General features: G+C 37.3%; 1 protein-coding gene across 2 annotated transcripts in view; it reads right to left on the reverse strand.

Annotated features, from left to right (window-relative positions):
- The window catches only part of TMEFF2 (transmembrane protein with EGF like and two follistatin like domains 2), a 232,658-nt gene extending 209,538 nt beyond the window's left edge, over window positions 1–23,120 (reverse strand). For both annotated transcript variants that reach the window (XM_086719176.1, XM_086719175.1), the window contains exons 1-4: window positions 22,516–23,120; window positions 20,027–20,136; window positions 11,404–11,533; window positions 6,874–6,900 (exon numbers count right to left, since the gene is read on the reverse strand). In XM_086719176.1, coding sequence (XP_086575302.1) covers window positions 6,874–6,900; window positions 11,404–11,533; window positions 20,027–20,136; window positions 22,516–22,687 — 439 coding nt within the window. In that variant the 5' untranslated portion in view covers window positions 22,688–23,120. The remainder of the gene's footprint in view (window positions 1–6,873; window positions 6,901–11,403; window positions 11,534–20,026; window positions 20,137–22,515) is intronic.
- Between the last annotated feature and the right edge of the window lie 339 nt (window positions 23,121–23,459).

Raw genomic sequence — 23,459 nt, forward strand, 5'->3', positions numbered from 1 at the left:
CTGACATCAAGTGGGACTATAATCAAATCTTTCCACCTATTTTAAAAGAATTTCTTTCTAAGAAGCTCAAGTCTTGGAAAAACTTCTCAATGCTTGGAACCCTAATGCACATTCTTCCTTGTAAGTGTACTGAATTCTCTATATTGTGAATCCATGTCATTTCTTCTTTTTTGGTTTTCTGTGGAGGCAATATGCCTGCCATTTTAGTTTCAAGAGCAATTATTTATTGTTCTGAAATTTTAAACATTATTCCTCATTTCTTGTCTATCTTGCGTAAGTCCAGTTCTTCTGACATCAACCCTCATTTTACTTCCCCTGAAGGTATGGAGCAAGCTGCCTCTTCCAAATACTGAAAACTGTGATGGGATTCGTGGGGTTCTTCTCATTATCTCGGCATCAATACTTTCAACCGTGGATTTAAAAATAACTGATTAAAAGATTCAAACTTCTAATTAAACTCTTCAGAGAAATTATATTCTTAGAATAAATGGGAATAAAGAGCAAAGGTAATATATATTCTTTTAATTTCACTTTTAATTTTTTGGAGTTCAAAGTTCCTTGCATTAGTTTGTTATAATCATCTTTCCTATAAGTAGATATTATTCTCTTTTACTGATAAGATAAATGATTCTCCAAGGAGACGAGGGTAAAAATCAAATAGGCAGCCTTCAAGCCAATTAAAAATTTAGAATACATATCTTCTGATTTGTAATCCAAAGCATTTCTATCACCCTACACACAATGATTGCATTTCTTTTCCTAGGTTTTTTTTTTTAAACCCATACAGATGATTCAGACAAAAGTTGGTAGCATCCATTTCACATTCTCAAGCAATCTTCTCTAGAAATTCAGACAACTCTTACTATTCTACTGGGGTGAAAAGTTATTTTTATGTTTAAGATGGTAATCAGGTTGAAAACAAAGTATAGCCAAGTTGATAACAAAGGTTCCTTTCTCCTCCTTCTTCATTTTCCATCATTCTCACTTTGTTCCCCTCTTCTGTTTGCTTTTCGTATTTTTTCCAATTTTATTATCCATTACGTGTTCCTCATTCATTCTACCTCTATTTCATTACTCCATTGCAATATTGCTTTTCTTTGAGATGAAGAGAAAGCACAATGGATTACAGCCCAGGAAAAGCTGGGATAAGATTTCAGTTGCAGTTCAGATGGCTATACGCCCATCTCCAGGCAAAAGAGCAGCTCTCAGGCATAGGACAACAGAAGTGAGGAAAGTTTCCACTTTCTCCCCCTGTGTATTGCCCTGAAAGAATCTCAGCCCTTGCATACATGATAGAATTTCTTTATTGAATCAGTATTTAAGCTGAAGCTGCTTACAAGTGATGCCCGTCAGATTTTGGCTGTCATGGAGAAAATGCATGGTGAGGCATATTGTGTTTGCTGGAACTTGACCATGCCAGTGAAGCAGAGAAGACACAAATCGAGGTCAGGAAAGGGAACGTGTACAGCAACACGGAAGAGAAAAATTTCTTCGCCTTATACAAGAACATTTTATGGAATGAATATTCAATTCCTTGTTATTTACAGTATATTTAACATTTTATTTCTGCAGGGGATTATTTTTCTTTTGATAATTAGAATCATAATTTTTCCCATTGTGTGCTAAGAAGAGAATTTACATGTAATCTCCTTTTGAGTAAAAAAAAAAAAAAAAACCTGTGTCATATTCATTGTTACAGCTGCAGAAACCTTGCCACAACACCTAGGTTCTGTCAGGCTTGTTCAATTCAACCAAATTCCTGAGTATCCTCAAATTCATATTAGAAACATAACGATTTTTAAAAAACAATTTTTAAGTTCTCAAACTTCTTACAATACTGTTTCCCCATTTTTGGCAATCCACATTAATCAGAAATAGCAGCCTAGGGTCTAAAATTTGTTGCACTGTAAACACCTCTTGCTCAACCCAAAATGTATAAACAGTAAACATCCTAATTTTAGATATCTGAGTAATACCATACAAAGTTCATTTTCACAGGGCAACTTTGCATTAAATAAAAATATATCATAACTGGTTTCATACAGTAAAGTTATCTCAACAATTGCCTGGATATTAAAAATCAGTCTTGATACTAGTCATGGATGTAAACTTGATTTGTTACTATACGTATCTGATATTCATCTCTTAAGTGATTTTTTTGAATCTATGTAATTATATAAGTTGTATAAATAGGCCCAGTGCTTCATTTTACCTCACAAAATGAAAGTACACCCAACTGTATCTAACCTTAGAAACATTTGATTTCTACAGATATTATCATACAACTTCCCATAAGATGTTATTAAAATTTACTTGTGGAGTTTTCAAGACCTACAGCAGGATAATACATTTATACTTCTTTTAATAGTTAAAATATTTTTAACCAGTTAAAAAATAATTTTACCAGAATTATTTTTTATTTCCAGAAATCTATCAAAAATCCAGTAAATCCAGAAATATTTTTAAGAGAATAAAGGAAAATATTCATGGCTTGGTCTTTATAATATGACTAAAAGGCTTTGAGAGAAAAGCAGGGGTTAAAAATTATTCTTTAACCACCCACACACCCCTGGATTTTAAGAGGAGGTTTCTTTAATACTTTTTTTCTTACTGCAGTATTTGTTGCTTAAGGAAGTCTGTGGGAGGATAAGATATTATTATCCCTCCTACACACACCCGTTTTCTTATTTACAACATTAAATCTCCATATATATAAGTACTTGAAACGCCAACCCTTTTCTTTCAGCTACGATCTTAAATTCTTTGGACTTTGGTCCACACGTTACCACACATTACCTTCCTATAGGACACATTTATAGTTAATTGTAGTTTATCCTGATTTTTTTTTTTCAAGTGTGAGACTATCCAAAAAGGGTATTTGAGGTAGATGCATTTCCAACTTTTTGTCTGAAAACAGAATTCCATAAGCAGCAAGTTTTATGTTCAAAACAAATAATACAAAATTATTCTTTGCATTAGTGAGTTTTCTTGAACACTAAAAGGACACAGTCACCGGCATGGGAAAACCCAACCTTTAAGATTTGTATGCAGTGTTTCCTATTACACTGTAAGTTACTTTTATAAATGAACGCATATTTGCAGATCATGTTGGAGATTAGTAAACATGTTTTACCTGAGTAAAGTTAGCCCTTTGAACTGTTTCATCATTTGTTCAAAACAAATAATACAAAATTATTCTTTGCATTAGTGAGTTTTCTTGAACACTAAAAGGACACAGTCACCGGCATGGGAAAACCCAACCTTTAAGATTTGTATGCAGTGTTTCCTATTACACTGTAAGTTACTTTTATAAATGAACGCATATTTGCAGATCATGTTGGAGATTAGTAAACATGTTTTACCTGAGTAAAGTTAGCCCTTTGAACTGTTTCATCTGAATAAATAGATCAATAGTTAAAATTTTTAAAATTCCCTATAAAATGTATACTAATGTCATGAAACCTTTATATTGCTTTCATATTGTGGTAAAAATGTTCCCTCAAATGTAGTAAATGACAGATATGCCCTTGTGCAAATGGGTTAAACTTAAGTTATTTTAAGGTAATTAGTTCTAACCTTCATTGCTAATATAAAATTCATTAATTTAAAAAATACAGGAAAATCTTGGGGCGCCTGGGTGGCGCAGTCGGTTAAGCGTCCGACTTCAGCCAGGTCACGATCTCGCGGTCCGTGAGTTCGAGCCCCGCGTCAGGCTCTGGGCTGATGGCTCAGAGCCTGGAGCCTGTTTCCGATTCTGTGTCTCCCTCTCTCTCTGCCCCTCCTCCGTTCATGCTCTGTCTCTCTCTGTCCCCCAAAAAATAAATAAACGTTGAAAAAAAAAATTAAAAAAAAAATACAGGAAAATCTTAAAAAAAATAAAAATTTATGTATTTTGAAGTGATTTTGGATTTGGAGGTTTCATGATATCATTTATAATAGCTACACATACAACGTGTTTTTGCAAATAAATCTGTTCACTTCTTTATTCAGATCAATGCATTCCAGTTGGGAATTATATTAACTTTTGTTAAAAGAAATTAGAAAAATAATCATTAACCATACAAAGTGCTTGCAAATATGCCCCAATTATTAACTAAATACACATTATTGAGAATATATCCTATGGAGACCTGTTAGAACAATCACTAGCTAGGATTGATGGATTAACCAAACAATCACAGGTCATTTAATCACTTCTGGTTAATTCAAAGGAAACGGATTCTGGCTCCTCTGATGCTTGGTAACAGGAACTCTGACAGAATACAGAGGCAAGACTATCTTCTTTAATAGCAGGGGTAGTGAATCAAATATATTTTATGTACAATCCAATGGATATGTGGATTGGAATTGTTCAGGTTACCCTAAACTAGGTCTTTAGGTTTAATTAACTCAGCTTTTTTGGTACCTTGTAGTACAGTAAAAAAATTAAAGAAAATTAAAACTATTAGTATTTCAGAGCAAAGTAAGACAAAGACTAGAAAAAAAAAGTAATTTAGTTTAAAAAAATGTTTGGTCTTTGATTTAAAAAAATAGTTTTCACAGAGTAAATACTCAATACCACAACTTTCAGAACAACAACTATTGAAAAAAAGAGTACAACTCACAATTAAATGGGTTATATGTCCTTTCTTTTTTATAAAACAATTATCTTTTAAGAAGTTGCTTTGTTTTTTTCCCCTCAAAGTTACTATAAAGCACAAATAATTGAAAGGAAGAGTAAAAAGCAAAAAGGAGATGAAAATAAGAAAAGGAGAGTGGTTTCTAAATAATGTACAAAATTCAAGTTATAAACATCATATTCACGGCATCGAAATTATTTCCTAAAACATACTACCTTATTTAGATCACTGGATAACACACTGAACCAAAGATCTCAATATGGACTGAAACAGGGAAGAGTGATGTTGACCTCACTTCCACATGCATGAGCTAATTACAATGAATGAAAGCTGGAATCCACCATCAGAAACATAAACCATGTCTTCTTAAGAAATAAATTAAAATGAAGAAATGATGTGTGATATGATAGGGGACTCAAATGGAAAAAAGTATATTGTGGCATTTTAACAGAAAGAGCAATGAAGATTTTCTGTGGTCCGGTTTGTTTTGTTTTTAAATTTTTTCTTAACATTTATTCATTTTTGAGAGACAGAGTGTGAGTGGGGGAGGGGCAGAGACGTGGGAGTCACAGAGTCTGAAGCAGGCTTCAGGCTCCGAGCTGTCAACACAGAGCCTAACGCAGGCTAGAACTCATGGACCCCACAAGATCATGACCTGAACTGCAGTCAGCCACTTAACCGACTGAGCCAACCAGGCGCCCCGAGTTTGTTGTTTTTAAAGATGTAAAAAAATTAACAAGACTTGTTGCATGAACAGTGGAACAGTCGAAACTCAACGTAATTATCTGCAAAAGTAGGTAATCTATATATAAAGACTAAATATAGCTGGGAAATAAACAGAATTTTGCATACGAACTACTTCCTTCCAAAAGCAACACTTTTAAAACTGATTAATTCCTTAATATTCTAATGGTGAAATATCTACTCAAGCAACTTTTTCCTTTCTTTTTCTCTTTACTATTTAATTTGTTCTAAGCTCTTCTTTCCAAATAATTAGAGAAGCTTTCTTAGGAACACTATATTAATCAGCCAGAGAGGCTGGCAGGAAAACAATTTCTTAGAAGTAGTGAGAGACTGTCCTAACATCCAATGACTGTTCAATGTCATGTGACATTAAATACATCTTAACGCTCTCATGGTACTAAATCTTGACTTCTGTTCAGTTTTACCCTTTATGGGAAAAATTGCTCTCCAATATTTTGCTGTAATTGTGTTCTCCGGGTATTACTTAAACTAATAAGACTTTCATTACGTAAAGCAACTTGATAAATCTTTGAAGTATTACCCAAACTAGATAGTGTGATAAGTTAGATCTTTCTTGAACCCAAGGCCTTCTTTTCTTTATCTTTCATCAAATTCTGCATTTAAACACTAAAATTGACTTGGAATCATACATTTGATCATTTTATACAGCTTAAGCAAGGCCTCAAGAATGTATGTTTTTATACATTCTCTTTTTATTATTCTTATTGAAATTATACCTAACTTTTTTTTTTTCTTGTTGTCCATAAAGGTGGAATTTTGTTTGGATTTCATTTGAAAAAAACATTTTGGGATATTTACAGTGAATATTCAATTCATAAATAAAGGCTTATTTGACATCAGATCCAATTTAAAAGTTTCCACCTCTCTTTTGCATACTTCCTTAAACACATAATTTAATAATGAAAACACGTCTTACATTAGTAAAAATAATAGAGATTAATTTAGCCAAAGAAGTAAACCTAATATCTTATTTTCATGGGCTTATACTTTGTTTCTCTTTTTTACCTTTTTTTATGAACTAAAGCTCCTTCAGTTTCAAATTATTGATGTGATAAATAAGATCTTGTTTACATGATAGTTATGTATGTGTTAATCCCAATACCTGGTATTTTAGGACAATATTATATATTTTAAAATCTCAATATTTAAGTAATTTTCTCATGAGTTCTTTCTGCCCTGCTAAATGTTCTTGGAGGCTTCCTTTAGGAATTTTTGAAATGCATATCTCTCTTAAAGATAACTCAGGCACAAACAAATGAATGAACAAGAAAGATTAGATGAGATGTTCTTAAGTATGATTCATAAGTATATCAAAATATTTGCATGTATACACATTTATGTAATAAGTAGAATGATACTTTGTTTTCCCTTTTCCTAAAATGAAAAAGATGAATTTGTATCAGACATCTGTAATGGCAAATACATAAGTTAATACCCATAAATAATATCTACAGGTAAGTCTTCAAATATATAAAAAGGTAACTCTTACCTCCATCTCCAGATCCTGATCCTGCATCTGGGGGAAAAAGAAATACTTTGTTTTTGTTTGAAAACATATTCAAAAACTACTTATGACTTTATTTAGTTCACGTTTACTTTCTTCATTAAAACAATCATATAATGGAGAAAATTACTAATACTTAACCTGAAAATATATATTCATATCAATTTAATTTAATTTGTATAATATAACTTATAAAATAAATTCTCTATTATTTTCATTCTTAAACTTTGTAAGAAAAACTATTATCTAGCTTTGATACAATTCCTAAAATGGACTATGTAAAATCTCTCATATTTTTATTTTAACCAGGATGAATTTGGTGCCATTAACTGAAAAAAAAAAAAAAAAAGGAAAACAAAATGCTTATAAGAGTGAGATTCAGAAATTAAACAGGCTAAGACATGTGGCAAATAAACTCATAATTAAGGCATATTATTATACATCACATATACACAAAAAGAAAAAAAAAACAGTTTATAGATGATTATCTTTTCATGTAATTGCTAATATGTTTTCCAAATACCACAACTGTGGATGAGTTTATCTGCCACCAACTTCATCCTTTGTTTTTAAAATCAATAGAGGAGTGACTTTTGTCTTTGTGCTTAAAGTTGCATACACCCTAAGTGATGCTGGCAGGAAAAAAAAAAAAAAATGATACCCTGCCTTCGACATTCCTCTTTCTCCATTTCTTTTCTCCCCTCCCTCCTACATAATTACAGTTGATCAAAGGTGTCGATTTCTGACAACTCAGTTCCAAGGGACAGTCAGTTTTCTAGGTGGGAGTCAAGACCATTGAGTTTCCATCTGGTTCTACCTCTTAAATGTGGACATCATCTTCCTTTTGCCTCTCCACTTCTTTTCATTCTAAAAAATTTTTTTTTATTATTTTTTTTTTATTTTTTTTTTTTTAACGTTTATTTATTTTTGGGACAGAGAGAGACAGAGCATGAACGGGGGAGGGGCAGAGAGAGAGGGAGACACAGAATTGGAAACAGGCTCCAGGCTCTGAGCCATCAGCCCAGAGCCCAACGCGGGGCTCGAACTCCCGGACCGCGAGATCGTGACCTGGCTGAAGTCGGATGCTTAACCGACTGCGCCACCCAGGCGCCCCTAAAAAAATTTTTTTTTTTTTAATGTTTACTTATTTTTGAGAGAGAGAGACACAGAGTATAAGCAGGGGAAGGGCAGAGAAAAAGGGAGACACAGAACCCAAAGCAGGTTCCAGGCTCTGAGCTGAGCTGTCAGCACAGAGCCCAACGCGCACTTGAACTCAAATACGGGAAGATCGTGACCTGAGACAAAGTCGGACGCTTAACCGACTGAGCCACCAAGGCGCTCCACTTCTTTTCATTCTAAATACATTTGGTTATGTATTTTTAATGTTAATACTGGGGATTAAGACTAATACTGGTATTCTTTGTCTGAAATGCCCTCCTCTCACACGGAAATCTCAATGATTCAAGAACGATATCAAATGGCACTTCTGAAGGAGTAGTAGTTTAAATAATCAGCCTTGGTGGAGACTCATATTCACTAAATTCATAGAGTCTAACACTGTATTAAGTCAGAAAGCCAAGTCATTTATTAACTTGTGTCTTTAGCCCAGCAGGGTCTTTCCTTAAGGCAAGCTAACTGGTAAAACAATTTATAAGAAAAACCCTTCTTACTAAATGTATGACCAAGTAAGGATTTTAATCATATGCCTTCTCTGTTTAATGGTAACAGATCAACAAAGGCTGATGCATTCATCTCCATAGTAGAATAGTGCTGTCAACTGAACTGACCATCAGAACTCATGGCACCATCACTTTTGGATAGGACAGTGCTTGAATGGTCAATGTTTACATACTTTCACAGCTAAAATTTGAACTAAATTTATTTGAATTAATTTTAAAGCTTAATTCAGTATTACTTATAAGTATCAGAGCCTAACAGGTTGTTATATTATAACACGAATATATTCTATATGTTTTAGTTAAATGTGTACAGCTTCTTGTTTCTTCTGAAGACTGTAAACTTTTTAAAATCAAGAACCATGTCTTATTCAGCTTTTTATCCTTATAGTCACATAAGAGGAAATATGTAAAAGCTTACAGATTCAAATCTCCAAACATTACTCATTTGATAGCATAAGGAATGTTATGTAACCTTAAGCTTATTTGTCCTCTATTCAATGAGTGTAGTAATGTCTATGTCGTTGGGTTGTTTTGAGGCTTACTGCACAATAGCGTGTTTTAAATGCTTATCACTGTGCCTGGAACATAAAAATTAAGGTTTTGAGTAAACATCTTGCCTATTCATTTATAGGTTTTCTAATAAATACACATGGTTTGGGAAAAGAAAAAAAATGGCAGCAGTATATTGGCTTGTATTTCCCATGTATCTTCCTAAAAAGTGAAGGGACATGATCTTTAAGACAATTTTTGTTTTATGAGACACAAATCAAGTAAGTAGGGAAGAAAGGAGGAGCAGATGGAAAAAATAACCACAGGTCCATGGCATCATTATGAAATAGTGATGAAAAGTTTTGAGGCTTCTCTAATATAAAATAAGCCATCTTGGCAAACCAGAGGCAAGCAGTCTACTAAATCCTTATTGATGAGACAAAAACACCTAAGAAGTCATGTTGTTGAACTTGAAAATTTGAACTCCTAGCCAACACAAAAAACTGAGAGTGAGACTATTGAGCAGACTGCCTAATAGGAAACCATTTTTTGGACAAAAAAAAAAAAAAAAAAAGATTTGTAGGTTCAATGAAATATAATAAAGTTATATCTTCTACTGGCTTTTATTCCTAGACATCACAACTTGCCATCTCTATTCAGTGTCAAATAGCATTTTAAAAATAAATGGAAAATCTACAAAGAAGGAAAATTTCTTTTAGATCAAAAGTCAGAACTCTAATTTATTTACAGTCAGACCTGGTTAATCAAAATTACTTTGGTCCCTCCATCATTATTCAGATCAAAAACCTTTTAGATTTTTAAGTCAATGGGAAACATTCAGCAAGATTGGCTTACTAATTAAATCCTACAGAAATCTAAGTATGCGAATCAGGTAGGTATGGATTACTCAACTGCGATTAAATTTTCTACTTGGCTCACTCTTTATTTTCATAGTATAAACAATACATTAGGAACTAGAATGTAAAGATTTGTGTGAATCAGGAGAATGTGCTTGCCTGAACCTACAAGAAGTTGGAGGTTGGCAAGTAAGAAAGAAAGATTATGGCACCAAATGTTCCTAGCCATACCATAACTTAATGATTCTTTATTATAACTGCCCACTGACTCTCATTTGGCTACTGTCAGAGACAGACTGATAAGGTAAATGATCTTGAACAGATAAATCCTTTTCTCAGTACTCTCTGGTATTTGCCTCCAACATTCTTGGCTTCTAAGAGTCAGAGGTTCCATTTTTTCCCCCATTTGATTCGTCTTAACGTATCACTTTAAATTTTCTCCATAGGTATGGCAGATTGATTTTTCATATTTAGTTTGCTCCCTGTCTTTCTTTCTGTTTCCCCCATCTCTACTATGATAGTACCATGCTGGCCCTCCTTCCTCCCTACTGGGGAAGCAAGTCCAATGCCTCTCACATGTTGCTGTCATTTTCATTCGTTACTTCTTAGATGAAGTGGCAATGATCTATTTGCTCTAGCAAATAAGAGGTAAGTGGGGCACCAGGAAGGACGTTCACATAATGAGGGAAAGAATCATATAACAGAAATGATTACTTAAAAACCAAAACCAAAACAAAAAAGCCTACATCATCATCTGTGAGTAATAATATCATTCTCTTCTACTAGTTTTTAGGAACTTTACTAGTCACTGGTACAATTTGGAACACAATCAATTACCAGCCATCAACAGACTTAAAATAATCTTTTAAAGAATACAAGACTTTCTCCTTGCTCATTTACCATCCTGACCCAACCATCATACACATGACTTTGTACAAAGTTCCCTAGAATAGAAAAACACCTGTTATCTACAAAATACGTGTGATCTATCTAATAGTTGTTATCTTTCCATTAAAATAGACTTTCCCTGGCACGATTCTGTGTTTTCACTTTTGAAGGAAGCTCATATTTTCTAGTGCTGCTGAGGTTACCCAAACTTTCACTTTCAAACCCAGATCTGCAAAACTGCCCTCTGGCAGATGATGCTATTGTTCAAAACAAACAAACCAACTTTATCCGTGCTTAGATAAGTTTCTCTATATTTGGCACATAGGCAGTAAATCTAGAGCTCTAATTATATTATTCAACTGTCTGCACTTCATTAAATAACATATGTATTAAAATCAACATCCTTATGGTAGATTTTCTCTTTCTTCCATAAGTGATTCGAAATGTAAACGAGGCAAAAATAAGAATAATGCATGCCTTGTGCGAAAGAGTAAGAGGCTTATCCAGCCAGTACAGAGTCTGAACGATTTATCTGGAGATAACATAACAGGAAAAGCAAAGGTTCCCAAAGGTCTCGGGAGTCTTTAGGATCATATACATACCTGTGGCACATGATCCTTCAGACACCACAAGTATCTCACTCTGCTGTTTGCATGCAGCCTGTCGCAGGTAGCACTCATTCTGGTAACTCTCCCCATTGGAGCCACACACAGGCACATAGTCACTGTTGCACTGGGGAACACACAGATATAAGCATATGGTTACTACTGGAGTCTGCATACCTTTGAGACCTTGAACAGAAATAATCATTTGCAAAAGAAAGTACTTGTTTTCATTTTCAGTAATCCCCATCATTTCCATTAAGTCTTTGACCTTACAAGGGCATCATTCAAAGATACAGAAAAGTAATGTCAAGTCGGGCCAATCAGTCATTTGATTCAGATGGGGGGACGGGGGGAGAAAAAAAGCTTCTGAATTGATCAGGTAATTCCAACAAAGTGATTGGACAAGCAATTGTAAAAAGATGTTGCAAAAAATGTATCAACATTATTTAATACTGCTTTTCAGATATATGTCCATCTGGCTTGGTGGAAAGAATCAAAACACGCTACAACATTCACGTTATTAAAAATAAGTAATGCCTATCCGTGTTTGGAGCAGAGGTATATAGCTGCAATACCAATGAAGTCAGTTACGCCTTACTATGTTTTTTCTCTATTGAATTTTAATCTTTACACATTTCTAAATATTTGGGTAAGACATTTGGATTACTAATTCATTTGTCATGTATCTTTAGATCATCAGATATGGACAGATATAGTGCAAGAAAAAAAACAGCAAATGGAATACAAGGGAAAAATCGGTAACTATGGAAGAAAGGTTTACTGATAAGTATGTAAAACATATATATGTAAACTTGATTGATTATTGAAAAGTATGACTATTAATATATATTTCATAAAAAGAAAAGTTCATTTTTAAAACAACCTCATTACAAAAAAGTACACATTTTACAATGTAAATGAGGCAACCTACAGGGTATGCTCATTGTAATATAATCACACTCTAAGGCATTAGAGATATTTGGCTGTGTCCTATACCTGCTAATTACACTAGAGATGTGATTATCTCATGATTACTACTACTGATGCTTCACTGTTTAATTGTAACAAACATAATAACCACGATGATTACTTATAAATACCCACCTATGCTAGAAACTAAGTAAAGCAAATCATACATACATATGCATGTGGAAACACTCTTCTGTTTCTAGTTCTTACTAAAAGATTTGGATTTCTCATGGCTGTAAGTACATACATAATTTTGTACATACAAAATTAACCAGTGATCTGGTGAGGTGGCTAGAAAAGTTTTAATGTATATGATAATAAACCTGAAACGCTATCATAAGTTAAATTCGACTCAAAGATTTATGCCAAAAAAAAAAAAAAGAACAGATTTTCAGTAAGGTTACGATCTTATAATAAAAAAAACTGAAATTTATTTTTTTACTCTATTTTCTTAGAATATCTGTACTTTCTCCCTCTCAATCAACCATTTAACTCTTGCTCTTTTTGTTTATGTAAAATGGCTTAATCACCCTAGTAATTTATAAATAAAATGGGATAAATCAATGTTCTCTGAAATGAAAAGTCTTATTTTATGAGTCTTGCTTTGTATCTGTTACTGGAAAACTAAAATAGAACTTATTAATAGTGATACACTTTTCTCCCAATAGTAAGTCCAAATTGTATGACACTCATATTATGATCTCCATAATTGCTAACATGATGATTTAGGTATTAAATCACATCTATTTAGAAATTACTTACATGTGATTAAAATCATTTAAATATTTTAAATATGACATATTTTAGAAATCTGCACTTCTACAATTTCTAATCTACATATTCTGGAAGCTCTCTATGCAGTAATTCCTTTTCACAGTTATACTGTTGGCTCCCAGACTCAGTCTATCTATGTGATTATATTTTTTAATGATTTTTTTTAATATTTATTTATTTTTGAGAGAAAGAGAGAGAAAGGGACAGAGAGAGAGGGTGACATAGAATCCAAAGCAGGCTCCAGGCTCTAGGCTGTCAGCACAGAGCCCGACTCAGGGCTCGAACTCACGGACCACAAGATCATGACATGAGCCAAAGTCGGATACTTAAGCAACTGAGCCACCTGGGCACCCCTATCCTATGTGATTATATTTAAACTTCATTAGAACCTTTTACTAATGAGGATATTTAAATAGGTATTCACTTCTGATCAGGTGATAACCTATATAAGGGCTGCCTTCCACAAGCTTTCTAAAATATATACGCATTTTTCAAAATGTTTTCATATTTTTGAGAGAGAGAGAGAGAGAGAGAGAGAGAGAAAGAGAGAGAGAGAGCAGGGGAGGGGCAGAGAGAGAGGGAGAGTCAGAATTCCAAGCAGGTTCCGCACTGTCAGTGCAGACCTTAATGTAGGCCTCCAAGCCACAAACAGTGAGATCATGACCTGAGCAGAAGTCAGATGCTTAACTGACTGAGTCATCCAGGTGCCCCAACATATGTGGATTTTTTAACTTACATCTCAGAATTGACCTACCATAGGTCAATCTTCCAGTGAGCAGAACTGACGTAGTACCACATAAATGGTGCTCATGTCAGAAACATGGCCTGGGAGGATTTGTGAGGAACCATTGACATTAAAATGGTATCTGAGCACATGGAGGAGAGATCTGAGAGAAGTGAACAACTGGTGACATAGTCTTGCTGACACTTTCAGTAGGCAGAAGGTAATCAAAATTAGTGTGATGGCTGGACTAGTTGGCTTCTCATGCTCAGGTTCTGGCATTCTTGTCCTTGGCTACCTGTTAATCTCCACCTTCAAACCTGCTTACATTACTCTGGGTCCACATTTTCTTCTTTCCAACCCCTGGAACCTCTCTATTTATCTTTCTCATCTACTTCTGCAGAATACTCAGATGTAGTCAGCGGACAGGGGGTGAGGGGTGGGAAGTATTTATTATCTCTGACAAGTGCTAGAACACAATGCCGACATGCATCTTAAAATATGGAATAAACTGATAAAGTGTTCCTATGCCACTTCTGAAGGACGCGGTAAGCCAAATGTGAACAGTGCTAAAAACAGAGCTGCCAAGTTCCATGCACAAGCCAAAAGGGAGATTTGTATGGAGCTGAAGAGAGCTCAACTGTAGATTACCAGCACGATGTTTTTGGCCTTTAGTACCACGACTTGCACTCATTAATATGAATAATGCAAGGAGGAAGCATACTCTAAATCCTTAAGCCTCAGGAGTGCAAGTCTGGTCCTCATTTCTCCAATTTCTCTCACTGCCTCGGTGTAGGACCTTGTGGACATCACTCAACAGTTAAATATTTAACAAGCTTATAGCTCAGTTTCCCCATCTGAAGTGGTTAACTAGGACATTTAGGAGGATTAACAGAGTCATGTTTCTAAAATACCTGGGAATATCCATGTAGGAAAAGAAACGTTAACTATTTGTCTCTCATGGTATGTATTGTTTTGAGTACAGCTGACACCCCGTCTAACGCTGATACTAAACACACGTGTCTAAAATTAAAGAAATAAAGGAAAACAGGATACCCTGGTACATAAAAATAGGCTAAGTACTATGTTAAAATATGCCAAATTATTGGAAATACTTTTTAGTGGTAATCATAATACTGCTCAGTTTCAGATGAAGGGACAGATTCAGACGTTAAGTGATTTGCTAAAGGCCACATAGTTGGCTGGTAAGAGAAAAAAAACAAGACTCAGGCCCAGATGGTTAGACCCATAAATGTATGTGTTGTACAAACCTCCTCTCAGGGGAACAGTGATCCTATTTTTCTTAAGATGTTGTAAAAATCTTAAGTTTGTTTTCCAAATATGTGTTTTCCAGTGGAATGGTTTTGCTCCAAAGTGTCCACATTGCTTAAGAAAGTAGCTACATATCACACTGGTGGGTTCAATGACTTGACACTCTAGAATATATGGAATTCATTTTACTACAAATGAACAAAAAAATGTATGCGAGAAGTTTTTTCATATGATTTATTGCTTGTTTGGTTAATGAAGATTTCTTTTAGCTGAGATTTCAGCATCTAGAAGCTAGGTATAACTTACATTTTCTAGATTGTTGGCACTTTCCATGGAATCTGGCATGTAGAAGGCACTCCACAGATGTTAAGTGAATTCTTGTTATATTCCCAGTTGTCAAAGGCTTAAGAATAATGGCTTAGGATATGGTATGTTTCTCTTCCAAAAAAGAAAAAGATAAAAAACCTGCACATGTCCCAATCCTTTGATCATTCAATAAGCAACTTTCTCTTCTCTGTAACCACATTTCTTTAAATGAAAGAAAATACGACTTTAAGAGTGGGCAAGCCTGTGGTTATGGTGAAAGTGACTCTGTGTGACTTCTCAGGCTAGGTCATTAAAGGATACAGCTTCTGTCTGGCTCTCTCTCTCTTTCTGGACACTTGCCCTTAATACCCAGCCATTGTGGTATGAGGTAGGCCAAACTAACACACACAGAGAGATCCACATTGAGGACCCAGGTCTCCAGTTGATAGACTTATGAGTGAGAGCCCTGAGGAGAGTACAGAACCAAGCCTTTGAGTTCTCTCCCTTCCTCGGCTAATGCCAAGGGAAGCAGACATGAGATATTTCCATCAAGCCCTGTCCAGTTGTAGATTCATGAGCAAAAAAAAAAAAAAAAAAAAAGGTTCATTATTTATTTTATTTTATTTTTTATTTTAAAAAATTTACATCCAAATTAGTTAGCATATAGTGCAACAATGACTTCAGGAGTAGATTTCCTAGTGCCCCTTACCCATTTAGCCCATCCCCCTTCCCACAACCCCTCCAGCGACCCTCAGTTTGTTCTCCATATTTGTGAGTCTCTTCTGTTTTATCCCCCTCCCTGTTTTTATATTATTTTTGTTTCCCTTCCCTTATGTTCACCTGTTTTGTTCATTATTTTTAAGTCACTAAGTTCTGGGCAATTTGTTATGCAGTCCTAGTAAGTGGAAGAACTGCGGATCTAAAACGTGCTTATTAAATGAAAACATTTAATATCTGAATTAAATAATATCTGAAAAGCATAACTTCATCATATTTTTGAATTACAAACTGATAACTGGTCATTGTATGACCAGTGCTATCTATGAAAAACTGCATATGGTCCTTCCTCCCTCCTTCCCTCCTTTCCTTTTTCCTTCCTTCTCTTCTTACTTTATCCTTCCTTCCTTCCATCCACCTATCCATCCATCCAACTGTCTCTAAATTTTCCTCTCCACAACTGATTTATCAGAAGATTTATCAGCATGTCATCTGGTATTTAGATAGAAATGAGGCTGCAGGCCATTTCTGGAACTCATATCATCACCAAAAACTCAGGTGTACTACCTGTGATATTGAATTGTCTACAATAATTTGGTATTGTTGTTGCTGTTACTGATATTTTCATGTATTTTTGCATGTATAATGTCTTGGGAAAAAATTAGATTTGGTGTCAAAGGACCTAGGTTCTTACTTTAAGATCACCACTTAATAATGGTGATGGGCCTGAATTACCTCATCGGTAAAAGGAGGATAAAACAATTAACTCACTCAGTTGTGACAAGTAAAGGGTAGAATGTGTTTATTTAATTTAAATTTAATTTAATTTAATTTAATTTTTTAAATGTTTATCTATTTATTTTGAGAGAGAGAGAGGGAGAGAAAAGAGAAAGCACGCCCAGGAGCAGGGGAGAGGCACACAGGGAGGGAGGCAGAGGGAGAATCCCAAGCAGGCTCCACGCTGTCAGCACAAAGCCCATTGTGGGGGGTCCATCTCACAAACAGTGAGATCATGACCTGAGCAGAGATCAAGAGTTGGATGCTTGACCAACAGAGCCACCCAGATGCCCCTATGTTTATTTTAGATCATCTAAGAGAAGTGAAGGCAAATACATGTTCTCTTTAGTGCTTCAATAATAATCCAAGTTGGCAAACTACAGATCACACCCACGCTTCCCTTTGAAATTTATCTCTCAGACAGAATGACCATCGTTCACATTCTAATTTGAATGAAAGAATTTGTGACTGTATCCATAAACACAGGAGACTAGGAGTAGATAACCTCAGCTAGTTTAGACTAGGATATAGGAAATAGATTCTCAAGACATCTATCATCTATCTATATGGAGGGAAAACACACACACACACACACACACACACACACACACACACACCAAAACCTCAAATTCATTGGAATGTACTAGAAAGGAATGAATCAAGATACTCTTAGCCTAAAATATCTTATTATTCTTTGCACAACTTGTGCATTTTCTTTGATCTTGAACCTAAATCAGCCACTCTACAGTCTTAGTATGTATAGAGTCTAAATTTTCCATGAAGGGAATGTTTATTTTCTCTTGACAGACTGACATCTGTCACAAAGCATAAGCTAATAGCAGTAAAATCTAGTAGTAAATTTAAATACTATAGGCATTAAAAAAACAAATTTATTTTCTTATTCAAACTTGTTTTCATTGCCCTCTCCTCAATCAATTCCACTGAACAATTATTTAAATTAATGACAAATGTAACTGGCTGACCAAAACATGAAAAGCACAAATATTTTTGTTGATAAAAAGTTTTACCAAAACCCTTTGTGGAACCTGAAAACTGAATACAGTTTCTTTAATAAGAAAACTATACATTTCCTTGTAGTAGCATGCACCCATTTAGAATTTTGTGAACTCCATTATTTTTCTCTTGTCGAAATCTTGTTAGAATTATGGTTTTTCCTTTGAGGAACATTCTTTTTGGTTCATTTTATACTGCGCATGAATTCACTTCTTATGCCTACCCTGGGTCATGAAAGTAAGACCAATTTATGGGAATCACAAACTGTAAGGGGGAAAATCCACAAAATCCTTTGGGCCTTTAATTACTGATTTGTCCAAATGTACTTTTCCCTGAGTTAACATTTGGGGAAAGTATGAATTGGAGAGTTTTCATGCTCTACCTCTCCCATGTAGTTCATTGAAAAAACATAATTACATTGTTCAGTGCGGCTGGAGACCTTAGAGGTTCGTGTCACGTGCATATTAAATATGCACAAATATGTTTCTAACACTATAATATGGTCTGAAAGACTGTAGTGTGGTCACAGCAATATTCACCCACCAGGAGGTGGTGCACTTTGCAAATATTAGTTGTTTTATTGCTTTTCTTAGAAAGAAGAAAATAATTTGCAAGAAGCTTTTAACTTATCTACAAACCATTCAAACTATATTTAAATCTGAATTCCCTTATCTCTTTCACTGGGAGGTCAAATTCAATTCAAAATATTTAATTTCATCAACAATTCTAAATATTGCATACTATAACAAGTTTTTAGACCTGAATTTCACTTTAATGTTTTCATTTGTTCTGTAACATTTTTTTTCTTATTTTTTTAGTTTTGCTTACCCAGTCTGGGAAGTTTTACCTGATCTCACTTATATAGTTTTGTTTATGCACGTATTTCTTGGTTGAACCTTATGTTAGATTTCATGTGTATTTACAAAAGTAATTCAGCAACACTCAAAGGTGAATATAAGACATTAATACAATAGCTGTGGTAGTTGAGGGTACATATGCTTATGTAAACATTCTGAGAGAAAAGAGGGCTTATAATTTACGTGGTATAAAGCATTTGTTAGATGATGGCTGTAATAATGACATGAGTTCTATCTTCAATAGATACGCATAATGTAGTTTTGATGATACAAGTGCTACAGTCTCCCATTCTATTTACAAAAAAATTATTTTATTTATTCTTTTAACATGAGGCAAACTCCATCTTCCTAACATTCATAAAATGACCTGCAGCTATTTGCACTCTTTCGGGTTTTTGGGAGATCTAGCTGTAATTCAACGTGATACCCATGAAAAGTTGATATATACTAATAAGTTCCAAGATTTCCAAAACTAGCACAGTAGTTCTGAAGTCACGCTAATAAGGAGTTCATTTAAAAACTTAACTGGGGGCGCCTGGGTGGCGCAGTCGGTTAAGCGTCCGACTTCAGCCAGGTCACGATCTCGCGGTCCGTGAGTTCGAGCCCCGCGTCAGGCTCTGGGCTGATGGCTCAGAGCCTGGAGCCTGTTTCCGATTCTGTGTCTCCCTCTCTCTCTGCCCCTCCCCCGTTCATGCTCTGTCTCTCTCTGTCCCAAAAATAAATAAACATTGAAAAAAATTTTTAAAAACTTAACTGGATTGCCAGGATCATAAGACCCAAGGCCATTAAAACAGAGCAGTATGATAAAAAAAAAAAAAAAAAAAAAAAAAGACAGCCCCAATCAAAAAGAACAAAAGTACAAATCCACACTTCTTATCCATTGATTGTTGTAGCTACTATCCCCAGCAGTTGTTGAATTATAAAATTCTTGCTAGATGGGACACATAAACCTAATTTGCTTCTGACACATCAAAGGAACAACCTGAAACTTTCTACCTCCAGTGGCATTTATAACTCTGGCATACACATTTCTCCAAAAAGCTATGTCTTTTTGACATCCGTTGGCTCTCTTGGCAGGACAACACTTTTGCTTGGTGCCAGCTTTCCTCTTAGCTTGCACAGCTATAAATTGCCAAGTGATGGTTTGTAAAGGGAGATCCCTTCTTTGTAGTCTCATCAATGAAGAAGAAGACGCAAATATCAGACTTCTTACCTTGAACTGACAGACGCAAGTCACAGTGTCTCCAATTCTTAAACATTCCCCATCAAATTTACAGGTGTTGGTGTCACAGAGGAAGAGATCATTTTCTCTGTCATCATAACCTCAAATTTAAAGAAAATATTCCAGTCATTTAAAGATGTTACAGATTTTAAAAACAACCACAACAAAAGCACTATCTTGCAGCTTTAAAAGAATTGCTCTAAATTTTTATTCCATTAACCACAGCTGTATTGCAAGGTCATTCTCTACTGATAACCTCCAAAATCTAGTTAAGTGATCAATATTCATTTCTTTTTTTTCACAATTCTTTTTTAATGAATTATCTTTTAATATTCTCTTTTGATTGTGCTATTTTATTTTAGCCAGAGTTAATACTGGCAGCAGTGAATGAAGGTTTATAACTTGATCCCCAGCTTCTTTATTTTTTTTCTCATTAAGTAGAGTACAGTTTATGACCCCCCCCCCCCCACCAAGCCTACATTTTAGAAAAAAGCTGTTGATGGTCTCTGAATGTCATTTTACCATTTTTCCATCCTTAATCATTCTTTTGCCTTAAGGTCTGAAGCAACCCCTTATTTGGAATTTCTCCAGACAAAGAGGAAACAAAGCCCCAATAATAAAGATAAACAGGCACAGTGTTTTCTGTGATGGTCTGTCTGGCTCAAATGAAGATTGATCACCTCTAAGTTAACAGGGTGGAGGGGGGTGCCAGGTTCTTGAAAACCTGCCTTGAAAACAAGTTTATTCTCTTTAGTCTCTGCAAATCTCCTTAAGATATCCGGCTCATAGTACATCTCTTGATTGCCAACCTCAATTTCCCATTTAAGTTAGTTATTTCCTAAAGCGATACTGTACTTGGGATGAAGCAAACCAGGCATGTTGGTCTACAAAGCTGTGACCATTCATTTCAAGCACAGGTTGTTTCATAGCCCTATGATAAAGCACCTAAAAAAGTGACCAGACACCTGAAAACTGGAACTTAGCTTTTCAAAAATAACATACATGCGCCCATGAACTAGGAATAAGTTAAAGAAGACATGCTAAATTTTATAAAAATACCAAAGTTAGAAATTGCCAAAAACAGAACAAAGGCAATCTATTGACCCAAATCTAACAGGGTGCAAATCTCAACCTGTCTTTAAAAAAGCACAAACTATCATGATGCATAATAATGTTCCTCATGGCAGTAACAACCTAGGACTACATGTTCTTTCATCCTATGAGTTACAGTTGGCCATTCCCACCTCTCCAAAGTTACACACACTTCAGCTCACATACATCCCTGGAAGCCACTTTGTTCAGAGCCAGATTTAACTACAGCAGAATTATATTTACAGAAGATGAAAAATTACGTGCACGCTTGCTAAAACTAGAACAGACCAGACCTAGGGGACAATACCCAGGCATGTGAATGCAATTTAAAATGCCAATGAAATCACACCACAATCCCGCCCGGGTATACTCTGGGCTGTCACACTGAAATGCAAAGCCAGCCCGGAGTACAGCAACTCCCATCCTCGGGCCCTATGTACTTGGGAGGCTTCGGCTGAGCAAAGCCTGCCAAGCTCTCGCGTTCAGACTCTGAAGGGACCCCGGCAAGCAAGAAGAGCGCCGGACCCACTCGGAGGAAGCTTGCCCAGAAATGGAGTCAGCCCGGGGTCGGTTCCGCCCGCCCGCAGGAGCCTGCCCGCCTCGGCTATGCCCACCCAGGCCTGGGAGACCGACGACTGATTCTTTTCTCAACTTCCCTTCCCCATCAGCAGCTTGGGGAGGCAAGAGAGAAGCATCTCTGGGCTGCAAAAACACGTCTTTGAAGGAGGATGTGGGAGAGAGGAAGAGACGGAGAGAGGGAAAGGGAGAGAGAAAGGGGAAGACAGAGAGAGATATTGATTCTCTTAAACCCCAAGCTCCTTTAGAATCCGTGTGACCTGGTCTTGAAAGCAAGACCAGGGCACCCCATGGCACTTTTGCCAGAAATCAGTGTTTCCCCTGCAGTCACTCTTGGATTTATCGCTTTCTCGCTTGTTCCTTCCCATAAAGTTATTTCTCGTTCGTTTTAGCTAGACTTTTTCCTTTCATGATGGAAAGGTTCTGTTTTAGTCCCCACCCCCCACCCCACCCCACCCCCCACCCCCCCAGCCCCCAAGGACTGGTGCTCATTTCGGTGGATCCACAAAACCATCCCGTCCAGTATTTCTTAAAATATCCGCCGCTCTAAGGGCAAGGATGCAAAAGGTTCCTACACGTGTACTTTTTGCCCACCCCAGACCCCGTCACCACCACCCCCCCCCCCGCCCCAGCTTCCGCAGCGGCCTGGAAGGTTCCCAGTGCTCCTCGGGGTGGAGGTCGGTCGTCCGAGAGGTTTGGGGCAGTAAGAGGCACGGGGCTGAGGAGACGCACTAAGGTGGGCTTGGTCTGCGCTGGTAACGCGTCCCCTCTGCGGGGCCGAAGGGGGTCGGGCGCTGGGGTGGTGGACTTACCAGAGCAGTTCCAACCGGTGGGCGTTTGGCAGTCACTTAAGGAGGTAGGGAAAGCCGCGAGCTTCACCGGGCGGGCTACGATGAGTAGCATCACCGGCAGCAGCAGCAGCCAGCAGAAGCCCTCGCAGAGTGTCCAGCTGCTGCACTGCCGCGGGGACTCCCACAGCACCATGACTAGTTCGCGCAACTCTGCAGTAGCAAACGGCTTCCGAAGAACACGCGATCGCGGGGGCCGGGCAGCGGGCTACTGGGCATCCCGCGGACGGCGGCAGCAGAGGCGGCGGCGGCGGCAGTGGCACCCGACGGGGAAGCAGCAGCCAAACCCGCGCATGGTCTCCGGAGTTTCAGCAACATCCAGTGACCCGGCCCAGCCCCGGGAGCGAGAGGGTCGTCCGCCGAGAAGCTGCGCCGGAGACTCGGGGGGCTGCTGCCATAAGGAGGGGGATCTGGGAAGCCAGGGGACCACGAGAAGACCGGAGTCCGGAGGGCGGAGGAGAGGAGTCCAAGGAGGCTGCGTGCAAGGAGAGTCAAAGCGCCCCACAGCCCCGCAGCCGCCTCTCGCGCTCTGCCGCCCGCATCCCTCTGGCGTTTGGGAAGCAGCAGGTCCTTAGCCCGCCCGAGATCACGTGGGAAGAGGCAGGCGGGCGCTGATTGGCGGAGCGGGATGCAGGTCCCGCGAGGGAGGGGTCGGCGAGGAGGTGCAAGGAGGAGGCGACGGCGGATGCCACAGATGGGCCAGCTCGCCAGGCGCTGGCCCGAGTGCGGCTAGGCGGGGACGGCTCGGGGGAGAAGCGCGGGCTCCAGAGTGGGCGACTCTCACAGCTTTATATACCACCTGCCCTTTCACTTTCCGCCCCACGACCCCCCCCCCCCACCCCGAGCTCTGGGTCCGGTCTAGGGCTCCCCGATCTAGCTCCCCTCGTCAGTGCGTGACCCCGGGCTGC

This window comes from Puma concolor, chromosome C1 (genome assembly GCF_028749965.1).
Source record: "Puma concolor isolate L17-30 chromosome C1, mPumCon1.1.hap2, whole genome shotgun sequence".
Classification (NCBI taxonomy): domain Eukaryota; kingdom Metazoa; phylum Chordata; class Mammalia; order Carnivora; family Felidae; genus Puma; species Puma concolor.